This window comes from Crotalus tigris, unplaced genomic scaffold (assembly GCF_016545835.1).
Source record: "Crotalus tigris isolate CLP2741 ecotype Arizona unplaced genomic scaffold, ASM1654583v1 scf7180000018151.1857312, whole genome shotgun sequence".
In the NCBI taxonomy this organism is placed as follows: Eukaryota; Metazoa; Chordata; class Lepidosauria; order Squamata; family Viperidae; genus Crotalus; species Crotalus tigris.
In genome coordinates this window covers 1539777-1558551 of record NW_024096849.1, presented here as the reverse complement: position 1 = coordinate 1558551, position 18775 = coordinate 1539777, and the positions used below count along the sequence as shown (strand labels likewise).

At 42.7% G+C, this 18775-nt stretch overlaps 1 protein-coding gene across 3 annotated transcripts in view; it reads right to left on the bottom strand.

The window, feature by feature from the left end:
• The window catches only part of XYLB (xylulokinase), a 140486-nt gene extending 125827 nt beyond the window's left edge, over window positions 1-14659 (bottom strand). Inside the window, exons 1-4 of one of the 3 annotated variants that reach the window (XM_039348414.1) lie at window positions 14046-14656; window positions 10280-10362; window positions 7128-7279; window positions 5289-5358 (exon numbers count right to left, since the gene is read on the bottom strand). In XM_039348414.1, coding sequence (XP_039204348.1) covers window positions 5289-5358; window positions 7128-7198 — 141 coding nt within the window. In that variant the 5' untranslated portion in view covers window positions 7199-7279; window positions 10280-10362; window positions 14046-14656. Of the gene's footprint in view, window positions 1-5288; window positions 5359-7127; window positions 7280-10279; window positions 10363-14045 lie in introns of all 3 variants that reach the window. The other 2 variants (XR_005557297.1, XM_039348412.1) reach the window with 2 other exon arrangements.
• Window positions 14660-18775: the final 4116 nt, after the last annotated feature.

Sequence of the window (18775 nt, the reverse complement as noted above, 5' to 3'; positions counted from 1 at the left end):
ACTAGAAGACCTCCAAGGTCCCTTCCAACTCTATTCTGATTCTGTTGGCCTCCCGGTCCTCATACTACATTGTACCAGCATCCTCCTCAACTTGCTATACTGCCCCCCCCCAAAGCCTCTGCCCCCCCCAAGCACCCTCAGCTCCTTACTTTGGGACTCCCAATGCAGGTAGTCTTTGACTTACAACCACAATTGAGCCCAACATTTCTCTTGCTAAGCAAGACAGTTGTTAAGTGAATTTTGCCCCACTTAGTACATTTCTTGCCACAGTTGTTAAGTGAATCAGTGCAGCTGTTAAGTCAGTAACATAGTTGTTAAGTGAATCTGGCTTCCTCATTTGACTTTAATAATAATAAAGTTGGAAGGAGCCTTGGAGGTCATCTAGTCCAACCCCCTGCTCAGGCAGGAAACCCTATACCATTTCAAACAAATGGTTGTCCAGTCTTTTCTTGAAAACTTCCAGTGTTGGAGCATTCACTGCTTCTGGAAGCAGGTTGTTCCACTGGTTAATTGTTTTCTCTGTCAGGAAGTTTCTCCTTAGTTCCAGGTTGCTTCTCTCCTTGATCAGTTTCCACCCGTTGCTTCTTGTCCTGCCTTCAGGCGCTTTGGAGAATAGCTTGACTCCCTCTTCTTTGGGGCAGCCCCTGAGATACTGCAACACTGCTATCATGTCCCTCCTCGTCCTTCTCTTCTTTAAACTAGACATTTGTTTGTCAGAAGGTCACAAAAGTTGATCACATAACCCCTGGACACTGTGACCATCATAAATATGAGCCAGTTGCCAAGCGTCCAAATTTTAATCCCCTGACTAGGGGGTGCTGCAATAGTTAAAAAAACAGGGTCCCGTAATCCAGACAAAATGGAAACCAAAATGGTTTAACTTCCATTAAAAAAAAAAAGTGTTTATGATTAAAACTTGGAAAAGACCAATAAAGCTTTGATAAAAATTAAATGGGGAAGAGGGTGTAATTATGTGAAAATTGCATTTCATCCAGGGCAAAATGTTGACATCATTTCTGAATGATCACATCTGCTAGGTTAAATAACGGTATAAAAATGCAACTATTTAAAGAAGTAGGGAAAAACTGCATCACCAAAGAAAATCTCAAGAACACGGAGAGATAGTAAACAAACAAATTATAGATTGTCTGGCAAACATAATAGTGCCTTGCATAGCCCAATTTTAATAATGCTGAACGAAGTAGCTGAATCATCTAATGACACAGATAGTGCAAAGCAGCCAATTACTGAAATCTATGGCAGTTCTTATTAAGAAGAAAAATGCCATTCCTCTAGACACACCATCCACAGGGGGGGAAATATCTGCCTTCCTGTGAGTTGCTTCCTGCCAATTGCTAAGAAAAAGAAGCTTACAAGGAAAATTCCCATGGCAAGCAGGGGCCATCTCTGCATTCAAAGGGGGGGGGGATATCTCAATGCACTGGACTCCCCTTTGGCAACAGTCTCTGGCCCAGGCCTATCAAACTATTCACTCACCAGGACAGGGGTAGTCAACCTTGGCTCTTTTATGACTCGTGGACTTCAACTCCCAGAATTCCTGAGCCAGCATGGCTCAACTTGGAAGCTCTCCCTTTCCCCTCAGCATGGCTGGCTCAGGAATTCTGGGAGTTGAAGTCCACGAGTCATAAAAGAGCCAAGGTTGCCTACCCCTGCACCAGAACAAATACAAATCCATGTGTTTGTCCAGATCTGCTGGCTAAGGTAGATCCCAAAAGGCAAGAAAACCAGAAGCTTCCATTCACTAAGGCAGTGGTTCTCAACCTTTTTATACCAGCGACTCCGGTCATAAGGACGTGGTGCGCATGTGTGGTGGCATCCTCATGCGCGGCATGCATGTGTGGCGGCGTCCCCATGCGCAGCGCGCATGTGTGGTGGCATCGCCCCCAGGTGCGGCGCGCATGCGCGGCGGCATCCCCAGGCACGGCGCGCATGCACAGCAGCATCCACATGTGCGGCGCACATGCGTGGCGCACATGTGCGGTGCTGCCCCATGCGCGGCGCACGTGCGTGACGCGCATGCGCGGTGCCGCCAGCTGAGAAAAAATGGCGGATCGCGTTGTTTGCCGATCCCCGTGAAATGGTCGTTCGACCCCAAATGGGGTCGCAACCCACAGGTTGAGAACCGCTGCACTAAGAGATGAGCTATTGTGTTTACACAGATGTTTTACTAGCAGTATCTCTAGTGCAGGACGAAAAATGCAGGTAGTCCTCGACTTACAACTGAGACTAAAAGTTCTGTTGCTAAGTGAGATGGTTGTTAAGTGAGTTTGGCCCCATTTTACGACCTTTCTTGACACAGATCTTAAGTGAATCACTGCAGTTGTTAAGTTAGTAACATGGTTGTTAAGTGAACCAGGCTTCCATCATTGATTTTGCTTGTCAGAAGGTAACAAAAGATGATCACACGACCCCGGGACACTGCAACCGTCATAAATAGGAGTCAGTTGCCAAGGGTCTGAATTTTGATCACGTGAACATAGGGATCCTGCAAAGGTTGTGAGTGTGAAGTCCCTTTTTTCAGTGCCATAGTAATTTCAAATGGTCACTAAATGAACTTTGAGTTGAGGACTATCTGTGCTATAGTATCCCACACCTAGCGAGGTTTACCCATATCTGGATGAAGACATCAAAACAGCTGATCATGTGTTACTGCACTGTCCTTTTTACAACAGCTGGTGCTCCAACTCAACAACTAACTCACTTGCTCCAACTAACAACTAACCTTGGCCCTTTTATGACTCGTGGACTTCAACTCCCAGAATTCCTGAGACAGCATGGCTCAGGTTGGAAACCTCTCTCATTTCCCTCAGCATGGCTGGCTCAGGAATTCTGGGAGTTGAAGTCCACGAGTCATAAAAGAGCCAAGGCTGGCTACCCTTGATTTAAGTCAAACTGAAGAGGAAGTAGAATCTTTTCTATTACTAGTAATAATTTACAACCAAAGCCCAAAATTTTCATTGCTAAACAAGACAGTTGTTGTGCCCAATTTTTGGTCATGGTTATCAAGAGAATCGTTGCAGTTGTTAAGCAAATCTGGCTCTCCTCAGACTTTGCTTCTCGGAAGCTGACTCAGAAGGTCACAACTGGTGATCACATGACCCCAGGACAGTCATGTGATTGGTCACAAATACATGCCAATTGTCAAGCACCCAAGTTTTGATCACCTGACCATGAGAGTGCTGCAATGGTCATGTGAAAACTGGTTGTAAGCCATTTTTTCCAGTTCTGTTGTAACTTCAAATGATCACTAAATGAATGGATGTTAAGTCAAGAATTATCCGCATCAGATCAGTTCACTTAAACCTCCAAGAAAATCGCTGAATTCTGTTCTATGGTGAGATATTAAAACCACAACAATGTAAAGTTACAATAGCATACGGACAAAAATGTATTGCTTGTATCAGATATAATGTTGGTTTAAAATGAAATATGTTATGCCCCAAAGAAGAAATATTCCTTGTTCAAATATGTTATGCCCCAAAGAAGGAATATTCCTTGTTCAAGAATATTCTGATCTTGTTCCAGCTGCATCAGTATCTCACTTCAGAATCCCAATTTATATAATTTGTCATTTATTTTTGGATTTCCTAGAAGAATTAATATTCATCAGACAGGATGAATAAGTCCTTGACTTATAACCTCATGCTTAGCAACCATTCAAAATTTCAACTTGTTGAAAAAGGTTTCACACTTATAACCCTTGCAGCGTCCACACAGTCTCGTGATCACCGTTTGCAACTTTCCCAGTGGGCTTCTATCCTGCGAAATCAATGGGGAAGCTGACAGAGAAAGTCAAATTCATGGTCATGCCTCACTTAATATCCAGTGATTCTCTTAATGACCACAGCAAAAGAGTTGTAAAATCGAGTATGGTCATGTGATACTTCACTTAATGATTACACACAATTTAATAATAAATTTGCCTGGTTCCTACTGTGGTTCAGGACTATCTATAACAGTGACGGCGAACCTTTTAGAGACTGAGTGCCCAAACCACAACCCAAAACCCGCTTATTTATTGCAAAGTGCCAGGCCGCATCAGCATTATTGTGCCCTCAGGGGATGGGCGTGGGTATGGCCCACTGGGTGGGCATGGCTGCAGTGGTCACAGCAGACTGAGTGGGCATGGCCAGGGTGGGCATGGCCACCTTGATGTTGCTCGTGGGGGGACGCCTATGGGGGCTGGGCAGGATTGGAGGAGATCCAGGGGGTCTCTGGGAGGGTGGGGCAGTGGGCAGGAGGCTCGTCCTATGGGGTGAGGCAGGGGACAGGGTGGGGATGCCATTGCTGCGGGGCAGCTGTTGCCTGACACCATTAGCCCACACACACAGAGGCCAGCACACACAGAGGCTAGCAAGCGCATGGTCTACCACCTTTACTCAAGCTTGCTAGCCAGCTGCTTCACCTCCTTTGTGTTTATTTATTTATTTATTTTTGAGACTTATATACCGCTTTAAGTGCAAGCACTCTCTAAGCGGTGTACACCAGTAAACAATGTATATATATATTTACATTGCCCCCAACAATCTGGGTCCTCATTTTACCTACCCCGGAAGGATGGAAGGCTGAGTCAACCTTGAGCCGGTGAGATTTGAACCGCTGACCTGCTGAACACAGTCAGCTAAAGTGGCCTGCAATACTGCACTCTAACTGCTGCGCCACCTCGGCTTGGGTGGGGCTGCCCTCCAGGGACCAGCATTGGCCTAATGCACCTGTGCGAGCTGGCAGCGACAACAGGTGTGCCCCCAGAGAGGGCTCTGAATGCCGCCTCTGGCACGCGTGCCATAGGTTCGCCATCGCTGATCTATAAGATGTATCAGAACGATTCAGACTGAAAGTGGGCTTTTAGCCAATATCTGAATATAATCGCCATGCCTTCATTTCTACTTTTACAAATCCTGTCTCCAAACATAAAAGCAGGGCTAGGCATACAGTCTTTCTAATTTCTTTCTAACCTTTCTAATTTCTCATGGTTGACATCTGGGTTAAACTGTATTCCATAGGAACAATGCCAGCTTCTTGGCTTCAAAGAAGCAGAAATGTATTTGGCTTCTTTAGAGAAAAGAGAAAAAAAAAAATCCAGATTGAAAATCCAGAGTTTCATGGGTTTCCCAAATAAAAAGAAATAGCTACATATCACAGTGGTTTTCTCTTCCTTGCCAGCAAAATAAGAGTCTGGTAAATTTTTATTGCACAAATCTAAAGCAAATCCACAAAATGACATATACAAAAAGCACTGGCAATATGAACAAAAGATTAATTCTTACCTTGATCCACATTAACACAGGAGAAGAGACTGATAATCTGTCATCATGTATATAAACACCACCTTGAGTGCTGTAGGAAATAAAAATATTAAAAACAAGTAGCATTACAGTAACCTGTTTTTCTGCTCTGGGTCCCCCCAAACACAACTGTCTAGTGATAAGACGTGTGCATAGGAGGAACAGCTAAACTCATAACTTCCAATTACAGTATTGGAAAAAATATGTACTTCTCCTTCTTGTATTAAAATGCAGCTTTGAGCCAGTAAATAAAACCAAAGGGCTATTTTTTTTTTGAACTAACACATCTTCCAGTCTCCAGAACTCTCAAATAAGTATGCCATTATTTTAAACCCTCTAAAAGAGGCTAATTAAAGCAACAGTCTTCCATATAAAGATGTATGGATATAAGAGATGGACACTAAGAATGGCTGATTGAAGAAAAAAATGATCCTTTTGAATTAGGGTGCTGGAAGTAAATTATTGGGTATACCATGGTCAGCCAGAGCAAGGAACAGAGAAATGCTAGTTTGTATAGAACAGTGTTGCTCAACCTTGACAATTTTAAGGCATGTGGACTTCAACTCAATGCTGGCTGTGGAATTCTGGGAGTTGAAGTCCACATGCCTTAAAATTGTCAAGGTTGAGAAACACTGGTATAGAACCAGTCCCTCAGTAGAAGCCAAAATCACAAAACTACACCTGATTTATTTTGGCCATGTCATGATGCAAATTCATTGGAGAAGTCAATGATGCTAGGAATGGTTAGTGGAACAAGAAGAAAAGGCAGGCAAAGAACTTGCTGTTTTGATACCTGAAAGCTGATACAAAGATGAATAAATATCCAGCAACTGGCAGAAGCTGTGCTTGACATATGCAGCATTTGCCTATAAAGTCATCAAGAGTCAGATACAACTGAACGATTAAAACAACAACGAAAGAGGGATGAAAAACTTAGGGTTTTTTCACTTGCTCCTAGCACAGGAAGGTGCAAAAACTAAGAAGGACAAAATATTTTACTCAAACAGAGAAGGGTTGTTTCCAAGTACTGTGTGTTATTTCCAATGGACAATGGAAAAGAGTTGTTGATGTTCTTCCTAGCACTGTACTTCTTGGATGTAAGGACCACTTATTCTGTGCTCGCTTAGTTTTTACGGTGTAGCTATCAATCAATAATGTGATGATGGTTTTGTCTGGCTTTATCAGAGAGTCTGGCAAAAGGGTCAAGAGAACTTGGCTGGCCTAAGACCGCCCAGCTGGCTTCTAGGCTTAAGGGAGGACTAGAACTTAGTTCTTTCTGGCCATTGACCAAGAGAAAGTTACTAGCTCAGAGATACTCAGCTGGCTTTCATGAATTAGACAGGAATAAAACCTTTAAGGCAGTGATGGCGAACCTATGGCACGCGTGCCAGAGGCGGCACTCAGAGCCCTCTCTCTGGGCACATAGGCCATGTCCTGGAGATGGCAACCCTCCCTCTTCAACCAGCCACCCACTAACTCGCCGAGGTTCCACATGGCCGGATGCATCCCAGCACCCATGCGCTCACTGACCTCTGTGTGCAGAGGTCGATGGTGTCAGGCAGCAGCCGCCCTGACCCCTGCCTTGCCTTGCCCTGCGACAATGGCACCCCCGCCCTGCCTCGCCTCACCTCACCCCACAGGATGAGCCTCCTGCCCACTGTCCCACCTGGCAGAGACCCCCTGGATCTCCCCCAACCCTGTTCGGCCCCCACAGGCATCCCTCCCCACGAGCAACATCGAGGTGATCACGCCCACCTTGGCCACTCTCACCCAATCTGCCATGACCACCACAGCCAGGCCCATCCAGTGGACCATGCCTACCTGGCATCCAGCGATAAATAAGTAGGTTTTGGGTTGCAGTTTGGGCACTCGGTCTCTAAAAGGTTCGCCATCACTGCTTTAAGGTATGGATTCAGGTTATATGGGAAACTGTGTCGCCCATGCCGCCTGCACCATCGGTCAAGGAATTCCAGCTGGTGGGGTTCAGAAAAAGAGACTTTTCTGCCATGGTTCCTGGTCTCTGGAACATAGACCCCCACCCCACCCAGGTGAGATATTCCCCTTTTGAAAGGGCCTGATTCTGTCCAAGCTCTGCCAACTGGCCTGCAGTCTAGATGGGAGGGTTGACATTCTGGATGTAGTGAACGGATTGAAATAAAGCCTCACTTCCCTGCCCAAATGCCTCTTGCTCCCTTCCTTGTCATCTTTGTTAATTTTAAGTCAGTTTTAACATTTTATTATTTTAATGCCTTATCTGTGGCTTTTTTTTTTTTTTTTTTTTTTTTTTGGTGGCAAGCCATGCAGAGTCACCTCTTGGTGAGAAGGGTGGCATATAAATTTAATAAGCAAATAAATAAATCCAGCAGCTTCCCCATTATGCCAAGCTGACTGCATCATGGGAGATTTTTAAGAAGAGACTGGAGAGCCATTTGTCGGGAATCGTACAGGATTGGACTAGAACAGGGCTTTTCAACTTTTTCACCCATTGTACCACTTTTAGGAAATGGCAACATTCGAGTACCACCAATCGCCTAGCCAGGTGTCAAAAACTTGATGACCAAAAAAAAAAAAAAAGGAAAAAAGTGATAAAGTACAGGTAATTCTTGACTTACAACAGTTCACTTAGTGACTGTTCGAAGTTACAATGGCACTGAAAAAAGTATCCCCCAAGGCACAGCTGAGCAAAACGCCTGCCTGCCCGCCCGGCTGCACTCTTCCTCCTGTCCGAGGTTTTCATTGTTGTGAGCATTTCTGTTGAGGATTGGCAACGGGGGTGCAATGGGGGGGTGGGGTGTTTGGTTTTTATTCCCTCCGTCTGCTGGGTAGTTGCAGCAGGTTTTGATCTCTTCACATGACTCTGGGACACTGTGACCGTCATAAATATGAATCAGTTGCCAAGAATCTGAATGTAAATCACAAGACCCTGAAGATGCTGCAACATTCCAGCTGATCGGTGCTTCTTCTGAGCTCAGCAGAAGCACCAGGATCAGCGCCAAGCTCCACCTGGAGCCTGGTGCTGATCCTGGCGCTTCCACTGAGCCCTGACAGCCTGCAGCTCCAGCCATCTCTCACTCAGGCTTGTGCGGTGCTGCCACTGGTTCAGCTCATTCTCCTCTCCTGCTACCTTTCTAGGATGGTCGCGTACCACATGCCAGGTGCCAGTGTACCACAGGTGGTACCCATACCACTGATTGAAAAGTCCTGGACTAGAAGACCTCCAAGTTCTGATCATTCTTAGTGAGAAGAAGTAACTGGATCGTGATCAAAGTGTCTCCCCTACCAGGTAAGTATATGTGGTTAGAAAAAATATTGGGTGAACAAGTGGATTTTAAACCTGAACTTTTTTTACTAGGTATTATGCTTGAAAAGACTAATAAGCAGAAATTATATTTAATCTTAAACATCACTACAGCAGCGAGAATAATTTTTGCACAATACTGAAAGAATGAAGGATTGCCATCAGAAGAAGAAATAATCAGGAAAATATTGGAATGTGCAGAGATGGACAGATTAACTATGAGGTTGAAAGATGAAGAAGATACAGACTACTATCAAATTTGGGAGCTATTTTATTCTTGGCTAGAGGAAAGAATGAAGGATTAGGAATTGAACATGTATTAGTATAGCAAACTCCAGACAACTTGTTGATTGGAAAAATTAATATATGTTGATGAAAAAAAAACAATAAAATCTTTATATATAAAAAAAGAAGTAACTGGATCGAAGTCACCCAGCGGGCTTCCACACCTAAAGAAAAACTAGATACTGGGTTTCCTGTTTTTGTTCCAGCACATTCACAATGACACAATGCTGTGTAGATGGGCAGATAAAAAAAATGTAATGCTGGGTCTTGAGCAATAGAAAACCATAATTATGGAAAAGGAGAGAGAATTATGACAAAGATATATCTAATCTGGAAGTCTATCCCCTAAATAGTTTCTCTCTTTAAGAAGTAAGAATACAACATTAAAGTAACAGAATAACAGAAGGGACCTTGGAGGTCTTCTAGTCCAACCCCCTGCTCAGGCAGGAAACCCTATACTATTTCAGACAAATAGCTGTCCAGTCTTTTCTTAAAAACTTCCAGTGTTGGAGCATTCACTGTTTCTGGAGGCAGGTTGTTCCACCGGTTAATTGTTCTAACTGTCAGGAAATTTCTCCTTAGTTCCAGGTTGCTTCTCTTCTGGATTAGTTTCCATCCATTACTTCTTGTCCTGCCTTCAGGTGCTTTGGAGAATAGCTTGACTCCCTCTTCTTTGTGGCAGCCCCCTTAGATATTGGAACACTGCTCTAAATATGAAGTGCATATTTAGGAAAAGGCAACATACAAATGTAGATACAATCCCAGAATTCCAGCCAGCTTAGTCCAATGTTTTTCAGCTTTGGCATTTTAAGTGATGTGGATTTCAACCCTCAAAATTCCCCAGCCAGCTTTCTGGATAATTTTTCTTACAGTTTCAGATGGTTGGTTTTTTAAAAAAGGGAAGAAATATTATTCCAAGAAGCTGTAAAAATAATAGTTCTAGGAACTAGCATAATTCCCTAGCATCACCTGGGAGTTAGTCAGCAGAAAATCTCACTAATTACCCCAGACAGATGTCATCTTAAGTGCAATGTCATGCTGACCCCAAGTTAAGGAAAACAACAGAGATTTGTTCCAGGGATAGGTCATTCATCAAAACTGTTTATATTTCAAAATAGCATCTAAATCCATAAACAAGGATGTGTGCCTAGGAAAACATTGTGTTCCTTCTCAAACTGAATATGAGTTGCCAAGATTGAGAAACGTTTGAGCTCAATCTTCCAACTGGGAATTCTGGGAGTTGCGATCCTGACACATCTGGAAAATGCTTTTTACAGGCATTTTCCAGATGTGTTGGGATTGCAAGTCCCAGGGTTTTCTTTATCCAAAGAAAACCAACTTAGTTTGTATCAGTTATGTTGGATCAAATGCAAAAGGAAGAAAAACGTACCCAAATTCTGGTAGATATTTGTCGAAATTAATATTGTCCTCGTAGATGACTCTCAACTGCTCATCAATCGCAATTACTTTCAGCTGGAGAAAGAACAAGTTATTAATTCTGAATTCAGAAGAAGCCATCATTTCTATATGATCAGCCACTAGAAAGTGATACTTCATGCTGGCTACCTCCCACAATCATAAAGCATGGATTGTTGATTAATGTCCTATTTCTCGGGTGCAAATTAGAGCCTCACCAAAAAGAGATTGAAATCCTTATGATTAGGTTGGAAAAATATTTCACCATTTCCTGTCAGTGTCCCTTTATTTCTGCATGATCAAGCTCTTCTTTTACTATTGCTTTTCACAAAACCCAAATTTTAAAACATTAACTTGTGGTAGATAGCTACCTATTTTTCCTTCTGCTCATGTCAAGAGAGAAATAGAAGATGACAACCTTGGATACTGCTGTGATGGAGTTTTTTGTTTAACAAAATAATGTGAAAATAATTCAACACTTTATTTTACCTCTCCCTATTGTTGCATACAGGTGGTCCTCGATTGTCCTCAATTTACAACCACAATGGACTATGGAATTTCAATTTTTGCAATCATAAGTTGAAGCACATGACTGGACTCAATTTTATGGCTGTTTTTACAACAGTTGTAAAGTGAGTCATTAAGGTCATAAAGCATATCACATGTTCTTTAAGCCAGGGTCTTCAAACCTGGCCCTTTTATGACTTGTGGACTTCAACTCCCAGAATTCCTCAGTCAGGCATGCTGGCTGAGGAATTCTGGGAGTTGAAGTCCACAAGTCATAAAAGGGTCAAGTTTGAAGACCCCTGTTTTAGATCTAACCTATTACTCCTAAGGTCTCCAGGTGTCACCTATCCACATTTTAATCAGATCTAAACCTGCTCAGCTTTTTTCAAGATTAGTCCAAGAACTCATTCTACTTTCTATTAAAATTAAACTAGCTGCATGCAGTAAATATGATCAGTTCCTAGCCATGAATTTAATATTTTCCCTTACTCTAAATTACAATTCCGGTTGGCTCCTGAGGCTACATATGGCTGAGCCTTCATGATGTGAAACTGAGTTAGCTGCTTTGCAGAAGTATTTTTAATTTTTTGTGGCCTTTGCCATCTGGATATTCTCTTTGAATAAAATAATTGTAGATTCTTTTCACAAGATACACAGTCTTTAAAGCATAGGATACACAGAGAGAAGGAGGTTTACATAACCTGCCCTTCAAAGAAGATCCAGAATGTATGTGCAAGAAGAATTTATAAAGTGACATGCACTTTCTGTCTAATTTTAGTTTGTTTTGGTCTAACAGATATTAAACTATTAAGAAATCTACAACAGTTAACTGCATAGTTAACCTTTGGTTCCTCATCTGAGTATGTCACAGCTCAAGCGAGTTGAAGTTGGGTTTGCTTGTAAACTTTAAGAAGTCTTAAAATGGTTCACTTTTCAGAGTTTGCCTTACTAGAGGATGAAAATTATTTTAAAAGTATGAAGTTCATCCTTTCTGAACAAACAGAGAGTACTTTAAAATGCAGATGTCAAGGCAAACAGCTCCATGTCTTAAGAAATTTTCCAAGCAGTGCTATGATGCTCCTTTGGAATTCTCTTTTTCTCTTTGAGGAAAAAAATCTCCAATCAATACAAGAAATACACATTTGCAGATATAGATAGTAGCAGCAACATCTTTTAAAATTTTGTAAAATATCAAAAAATAACAGTGGAATTTTAGATTGGTGCTTTTCAAACTTGGCAACTTTAAGATGTGAGAACGTCAACTCCCAGAATTCCCCATGCTTGCTGGGGAATTCTGGAAGTTGAAAGTCCTCACATCTTAAAGTTGCCAAGTTTAAATAATATTGCTGTATACATGGAAACTGAACAAAGGATTTTATCATAAACGAATTTTTACTTGAATCTCACCTCTCAATAAAGTTGCAATCCTATATACTGCTGGGGTGAAACTGGAGCAAAAATCCCAGCAAAAACACCTACAAATTTTCCTCCATTATATTTTGATTCTAAACCAACTTAATCATATATGTAAATGACTAACTATTTGGGTTTTTAACTGAAGGACATGGAGAAAATCTTAAGATTCTCAGCTAAGTCTACTTGTCTGACAGAGCAGGAACCTGGAATCAGGATCTCAGTACACTGAACATGTGCAAAGAGTGCTTGGGGGGAAAGAAGGTCTAGACCAGGGGTAGGCAACCTTGGCTCTTTTATGACTATGCTGGCTCAGGAATTCTGGGAGTTGAAGTCCACGAGTCATAAAAGAGCTAAGGTGGCCTACCCCTGGTCTAGATTCTAGTCCAAACATATCCAACACAAGGCCCAGGGGCCGGATGTGGCCCGCGAAGTGGTTTCATGTGGCCCGCGAAGCCATCCTGTAAACAGTGAGGGAATGGCCCCCACTGTCTTGGCCCTGGCCCAGGCTGGCCGGGAGCCAATGTACAATTTTGTGGTGGCCCTCTATGCTGAAATGCATTCAGTCTGAGCTCCACAAGGCAGTCTGGAAACAGTGAGGAACCAGCCCCTGGGTGCATGCTGGGGAGGTGTCAACCTTTATGACAGTGGTTCTCAACCTTTTTAATGCCGCAACCCCCAACCGGTCGTAAGTCGAGGACTACTCAACCAGTCGTAAGTCAAGGACTATTCAACTGGTGCAGCACCGTTTGCAGAATGGGACTTTTGGCAGCCTCAGCAGGGCAGAGACAGCCTGGACAATTCCTATTGGCTTTTGAAAGCCAATAGAATTAGACTCTATTCAAGAGTCTATTCCATTGGCTTTCAAAAGCCAATAGAATAAAAGGGAGTAGCACAGCTAAGGAAAAGGGGGAAAAAATGGCAGACTGCGTTGTTTGGCGACTCCCGTGAAATGGTCATTTGACCCCAAATGGGGTCCTGACCCACAGGTTGAGAACCACTGCTTTATGAGGAATAAAGAAATGCACCATCACCTGGAAGCGGCCAGCAAATGGCCCTCGTCTACTTCACATATCCAGCTTGATGGGCTCTGTCCTGGTCCCACCCCCTTCTGCCAGAGTCCCTCAGATCTGTCCCACTCCTGCCCAGGCCCCCACAGGCACCCTTGAGCAAATGATGTAGAGCTGGCCACGCCCACCCAGTAGGCCACACCCACTTTATCTCACCCAGTAGGCCGCACCCACCGCCCCCCCAGGGCAACTGTAATGCTGATGCGGCACTCAATGAAATTGAGTTTGACACCCCTGCTCTAGTCCAAGCTACCCAGGGACCCACCCCCACCCCATTGTGGAAGAACGAGCGGGAAAGATTATTTAATATTTATTATTCAATTAATAAATAACGATGAAGATTATTTATTTAAAGATTTTTAAAATTTTATCTTTGCCTTGTAAATTTTATGTGCATTATTTTTACGCTTTAATATCAGAGAGAGGCAGAATGAGAGAAATCTTGCGTCTCATCGGGGGAGCTTGCCTAAAAGTACATTTTCTACCAAAAACTAAAATGAGTTCAAGTTTTATTCTTTTTTTAAACCAGCCTTCCCAAGTAAACACCGTCTGTGACGTCAGGCTGTAACTCCCATCCCGTGTGCCGGGGATGATGGGATCTGCACTGCGAGGCGCAGTCTCCTTGCTCCGCGCGCGCTCGGCGCTGCTGGAGAGAAGGCGGCTGAGCCCCGTAGCTGCTACCGGAGCAACGGCTCTTTGCAGCCTGCCCAGCTGCTGCCGCCACCGACGCCTCCGCCTCCTGCTCGGTACCTGCTGGGTGCTGAAGTCCCACCCCAAGGCGCAGAACCCAGGAGACAAGGCCATGACGATTCCGCTTCCTCCTCTCGGCGAGCGCGGTGGGAGGCGACGTGGAAGCAACTCCGGACGACGACGCCTCCTTTGCAATGCCAAGCGTCGCGCTCCCTGCTGGCTGCCTTCTCTGGAGCAGGATCCGGATTGCCCAACCGTTGGCCGGCCCGCCCACACATCCGTCCGGAGTATGCAGGGCATTCCACGTTCATTCCCCGGAGTCTATAAGACCGGACCGATGCCCGAGCGTAAAAGGGAACTGGTGCGCACAGCCTGTCTGTGGAGGATCTATTTGAAGCGATGCTAGAAGCAGAAGTTAAACAAAAATGAAAATTAAATCTGTCTGTCTGTCTATCATGGCCGCCCATCTCATTCTCAGTAGCTTTCAGGGGTATACAGTAGAACCAACAATTAAAACATTATTTATAGAGACCAAATAAAAAACAAGATTGCAAGAGGAAATGGATCAGAATGTTATTTAGTATTATTTAACCAATGTCCTGACTTTAAAAACATTAGGCAGACATTTGGGATTGAAAAATTATTATTCCTCTTTTTTCCTCCTGTCACACTTTCTCCAATTTTTTTTAGAGAGCAACTACAGTACTGCTGGCAATAAAAAATAATTCCAACATACAGTAACTTTGAAACACATTTTGTAATTATTTACAGCCAAAATAATATACCTTTGTTTTCCTTTTGTTGTATTTTTTTCCACTTTTTAAATTTTATATGCGTGCTTTTCTTTTCTTTGGCAATGCATGTATTTTTATTTGTGTTTCTTTCCATTTCTCAAAAAATTAAAAAAAATTAAAAGATTTAAAAAACATTAAGAAAAATGATTTCAAATTTCACCAAAGAAATGCATGATGTGTCGTGGCACAAAACAATCAAGAAGGTGGATAATACTTGCCTTTAAATCCCAAAGGTATTTTTTCCAAAAAGGAACTGGACTTTCTTGGAGTTTTTTTTTCCTTTGAAAATGTTTTGCTTCTCATCTAAGAAGCTTCTTCAGTTCTAACTGAACTGAAGAAACTTGGATTAGAAGCAAAACATTTTTAAGGAAAAAAAAACCAAGAAAGTCCTGTTGCCTTTTGAAAAAACACTGTGAGAGGACAGCATACACATGTCCTGAGAACGAAATATTTTGGGGAATATTAAAAAGAATATTATATTTCCCCAAAGGAATAGTGGAGAAGGTCTTAAAAATCATGGCATCTGGCCCTCTCAATTCCTGGCAAATAGATGGGGAAGAAATGGAGGTAGTGACAGATTTTATTTTTCTGGGCTCCAAGATCACCTCAGATGGGGACTGCAGCCAAGAAATTAAAAGACGCTTGCTCTTGGGGAGGAAAGCTATGGCAAATCCAGACAGCATTCTAAAAAGCAGAGACATCACCCTGCCAATAAAAGTGTGTATAGTCCAGGCCATGGTTTTCCCAGTTGCAATGTATGGCTGTAAAAGTTGGACCATAAGAAAGGCTGAGCACCAAAGAATTGAGGCCTTTGAACTATGGTGCTGGAGAAGACTCCTGCGAGTCCCTTGGACTGCAAGGCGTTCAAACCGGTCAGTCCTAGAAGAGATCAACCCCGACTGCTCTTTAGAAGGCCAGATCCTGAAGTTGAAACTCAAGTACTCTGGCCACCTAATGAGAAGGAAGGACTCGCTGGAGAAGGGCCTAATGCTAGGAAAGATTGAGGGCAATAGAAGAAGGGGACGACAGAGAATGAGATGGCTGGATGGAGTCACTGAAGCAGTAGGTGTGAACTTAAATGGACTCCAGAAGATGGTAGAGGACAGGAAGACCTGGAGGAACGTTGTCCATGGGGTTGCAATGGGTCGGACACGACTTCGCAATTAACAAACAACAACAAATAGTCACTTGATTTTAAGGTTATGCCTGCTGGCTGGAAAGCATGTGGATTAAAAGGAGATTATGTCCTTTGGCCATATATCTTGTAAGCCTACATGCACCAGCTTCTACACTTGTGTGCACACACAGAGAGACATACACATAACCTTGAAATGGGACTGATTGTGCTATATCCCATCTTTCTTCCAAGAGGTCAAGTGTGTATTTGTAGCACTTTTCTGAATTTTCCCCCAGTTGAAGCTCATGAAAAGGCTTGGGCTGAGTCAAAATGATGATTTTGTTTCAGGCCCTTTATGGTGTTCCATACCAAACATCTAATTTGGCTTCATTTCACAGTTTAATTTACTTTGGAAAGTCAATTTTGCTTTTGCTTCAGTTAAAACAGTTGGGAATAATTATTCTACACCTACTTTTTTTTCATTCAGCAAAGTTGCTGAGCTTTTATGTTTGCATGTATTTTAGCATGTAGGTCAGTGGTGGGATTCAAATATGTGAACAACCGGTTTCTATGTGGATGCCACTACCGGAAGTCCATTCTGGGCCTGGGCAACAAAAAATTACCTACTGGTTCTGCCAAAGTGGTGCAGAACCCACCACTGATGTAGGCCTTCAACAACTGGTGTTTCAGCCACCAAGATTTGATGATGAGAAAAGCTTGCTGGTTTGCAGTCTGGATGAAAATTCTGTCATGGAAAAGATAAGGTAAAGTAAGGTAAGGTAAGGTAAGATAAGATAAGATAAGATAACCTTCATTGACATTTTTTTTTACTGTGGGCACAATGGCACACATCAAAAATGAAATTTAGTTGCCCGCTCTCAAAGTGAAACACATACATGACACACACCTAAACATACTATGTACAAGATATGTACAGACCCACAACCCTACATGTACATAACAAATAAATATTAAATATTTTCCATCTTGAATACGTAAGGGAAGTAGGAAGCTTGAGAGTTCACAAGGTTAATGCTGTATGGAATGAAACTATTGCTGAATCTGGATGTTCTGCTTCGGATACCACAAAGCCCCCTCCTCCCAGAAGGTAACAAGGGTAACAAAAGCACAACAGTTTTTGTGTGAGGCTATTGCAACAACCCTTTGCAGGAGAGCTCTTACGCTTTAAGAGCTATAAAGAGGTCTATGGAGATTCTCCATTATCCAGGTCATGGTTGTCCCCAAGGTGCTTTTGAAGAGGCACCTGGACTTTCTTGTTTGGGGTCTCCTAGGGATGTCACTGCTGTCTTTTCTTGAATTGTGAGGTTGGAGGGGGGTGTTATGGTACTGGCAAGGGCTGCAGATACCTTCATCCTAATTGTTCTACCTCTGGTTCTGCCAGTTTATTGTTCCTGGTGGCTGACTCTGTGGCTGGGAAAAGGTCTACAATTTGTAGTTCTGGTGTTACTGCAAAACAAGAAAGTCCAGTTGCCTCTTGAAAAAGCACCTTTGGGATGAGCTATAAGTAAGGTGACCAACTTTTTTACAATGAAAAGGAGGACACAAATAAATTGAAGAAAAAAATATCATAAATAAAAGAAACATTTTTAAGGTGACCAACTTTTTTACAGTGAAAAGGAGGACACAAATAAATTGAAGAAAAAATATCGTAAATAAAAGAAACTTTTATTCATTTCAACAATAATACAGACATCTTGCATGTGCAAAGTTTGCTAGCCAGGTGTTTTGGCGCGCTCAGCAGCAATTCCTATTGGCTTTCGAAAGCCAATAGTGGGAGTAGCACAGCTCATGCAAAAGTTGAAAAAAAAAACATCAAAAAAGGTGCCGGAACACTGTTCTGAGCGTTCTATGAGGGGGGGGGGAAGCCCTGTAGATTAGTCTTCAAATATCGAAAAGGAGGACATGAAGGAGGACACTTTTTGAGGGAGGACAGAACTTATAAAAGGAGGACTGTCCTCCCTAAAGGAGGACGGTTGGTCACCTTAAATTTTATTCATTGCAACAATAATACAGACAACTTGCATGTGCAAAGTTTGCCAGCTGGGTGTTTTGATGCGCTCAGCAGCAATTCCTATTGGCTTTCGAAAGCCAATAGTGGGAATAGCACAGCTCATGCAAAAGTTGAAAAAAAAAACATCAAAAAAGGTGCCGGAACACTGTTCTGAGCGTTTTATGAGGGGGGGGGGGAAGCCCTGTAGATTAGTCTTCAAATATCGAAAAGGAGGACATGTAGGAGACACTTTTTGAGGGAGGACAGAACTTACAAAAGGAGGACTATCCTCCCTAAAGGAGGACGGTTGGTCACTTTATTATAAGGAAGGTAGAAATTCAATAGGTCATGTTCTTTCACTGCAAAATCTCCACTCTTTAGGCCAGGGGTAGGCAACCTTGGCTCTTTTATGACTCGTGGACTTCAACTTCCAGAATTCCTGAGCCAACATGGCTCAGCTTGGAAACCTCTCCATTTCCTCTCAGCATGGCTGGCTCAGGAATTCTGGGAGTTGAAGTCCACGAGTCATAAAAGAGCCAAGATTGCCTACCCCTGCTTTAGGCCCTGAACAATTAGCTTTGTTATTCTCAGATGGGAAGAAAATAGCTTGGCAACATCTTTTATGTAATTTACATAACAATATAGCTATTGCTGGCAATAAAATGACAACAGACCAAAGGGATTTTCTATTATGCAAATGAGCCTTATCAAAGTCCTCTGGAACATCAGCAGTGACACTGATTAGAAACCATCCAATTTAAGCATTTTTTTGCTTTGTTTTTTAATTAAGCTGCTAAACCAGTTGTTTTGTATATCTTTGACTCAAACATTTCAAGAAACCTTATAGAAACGATCATTTTTGGGCTTC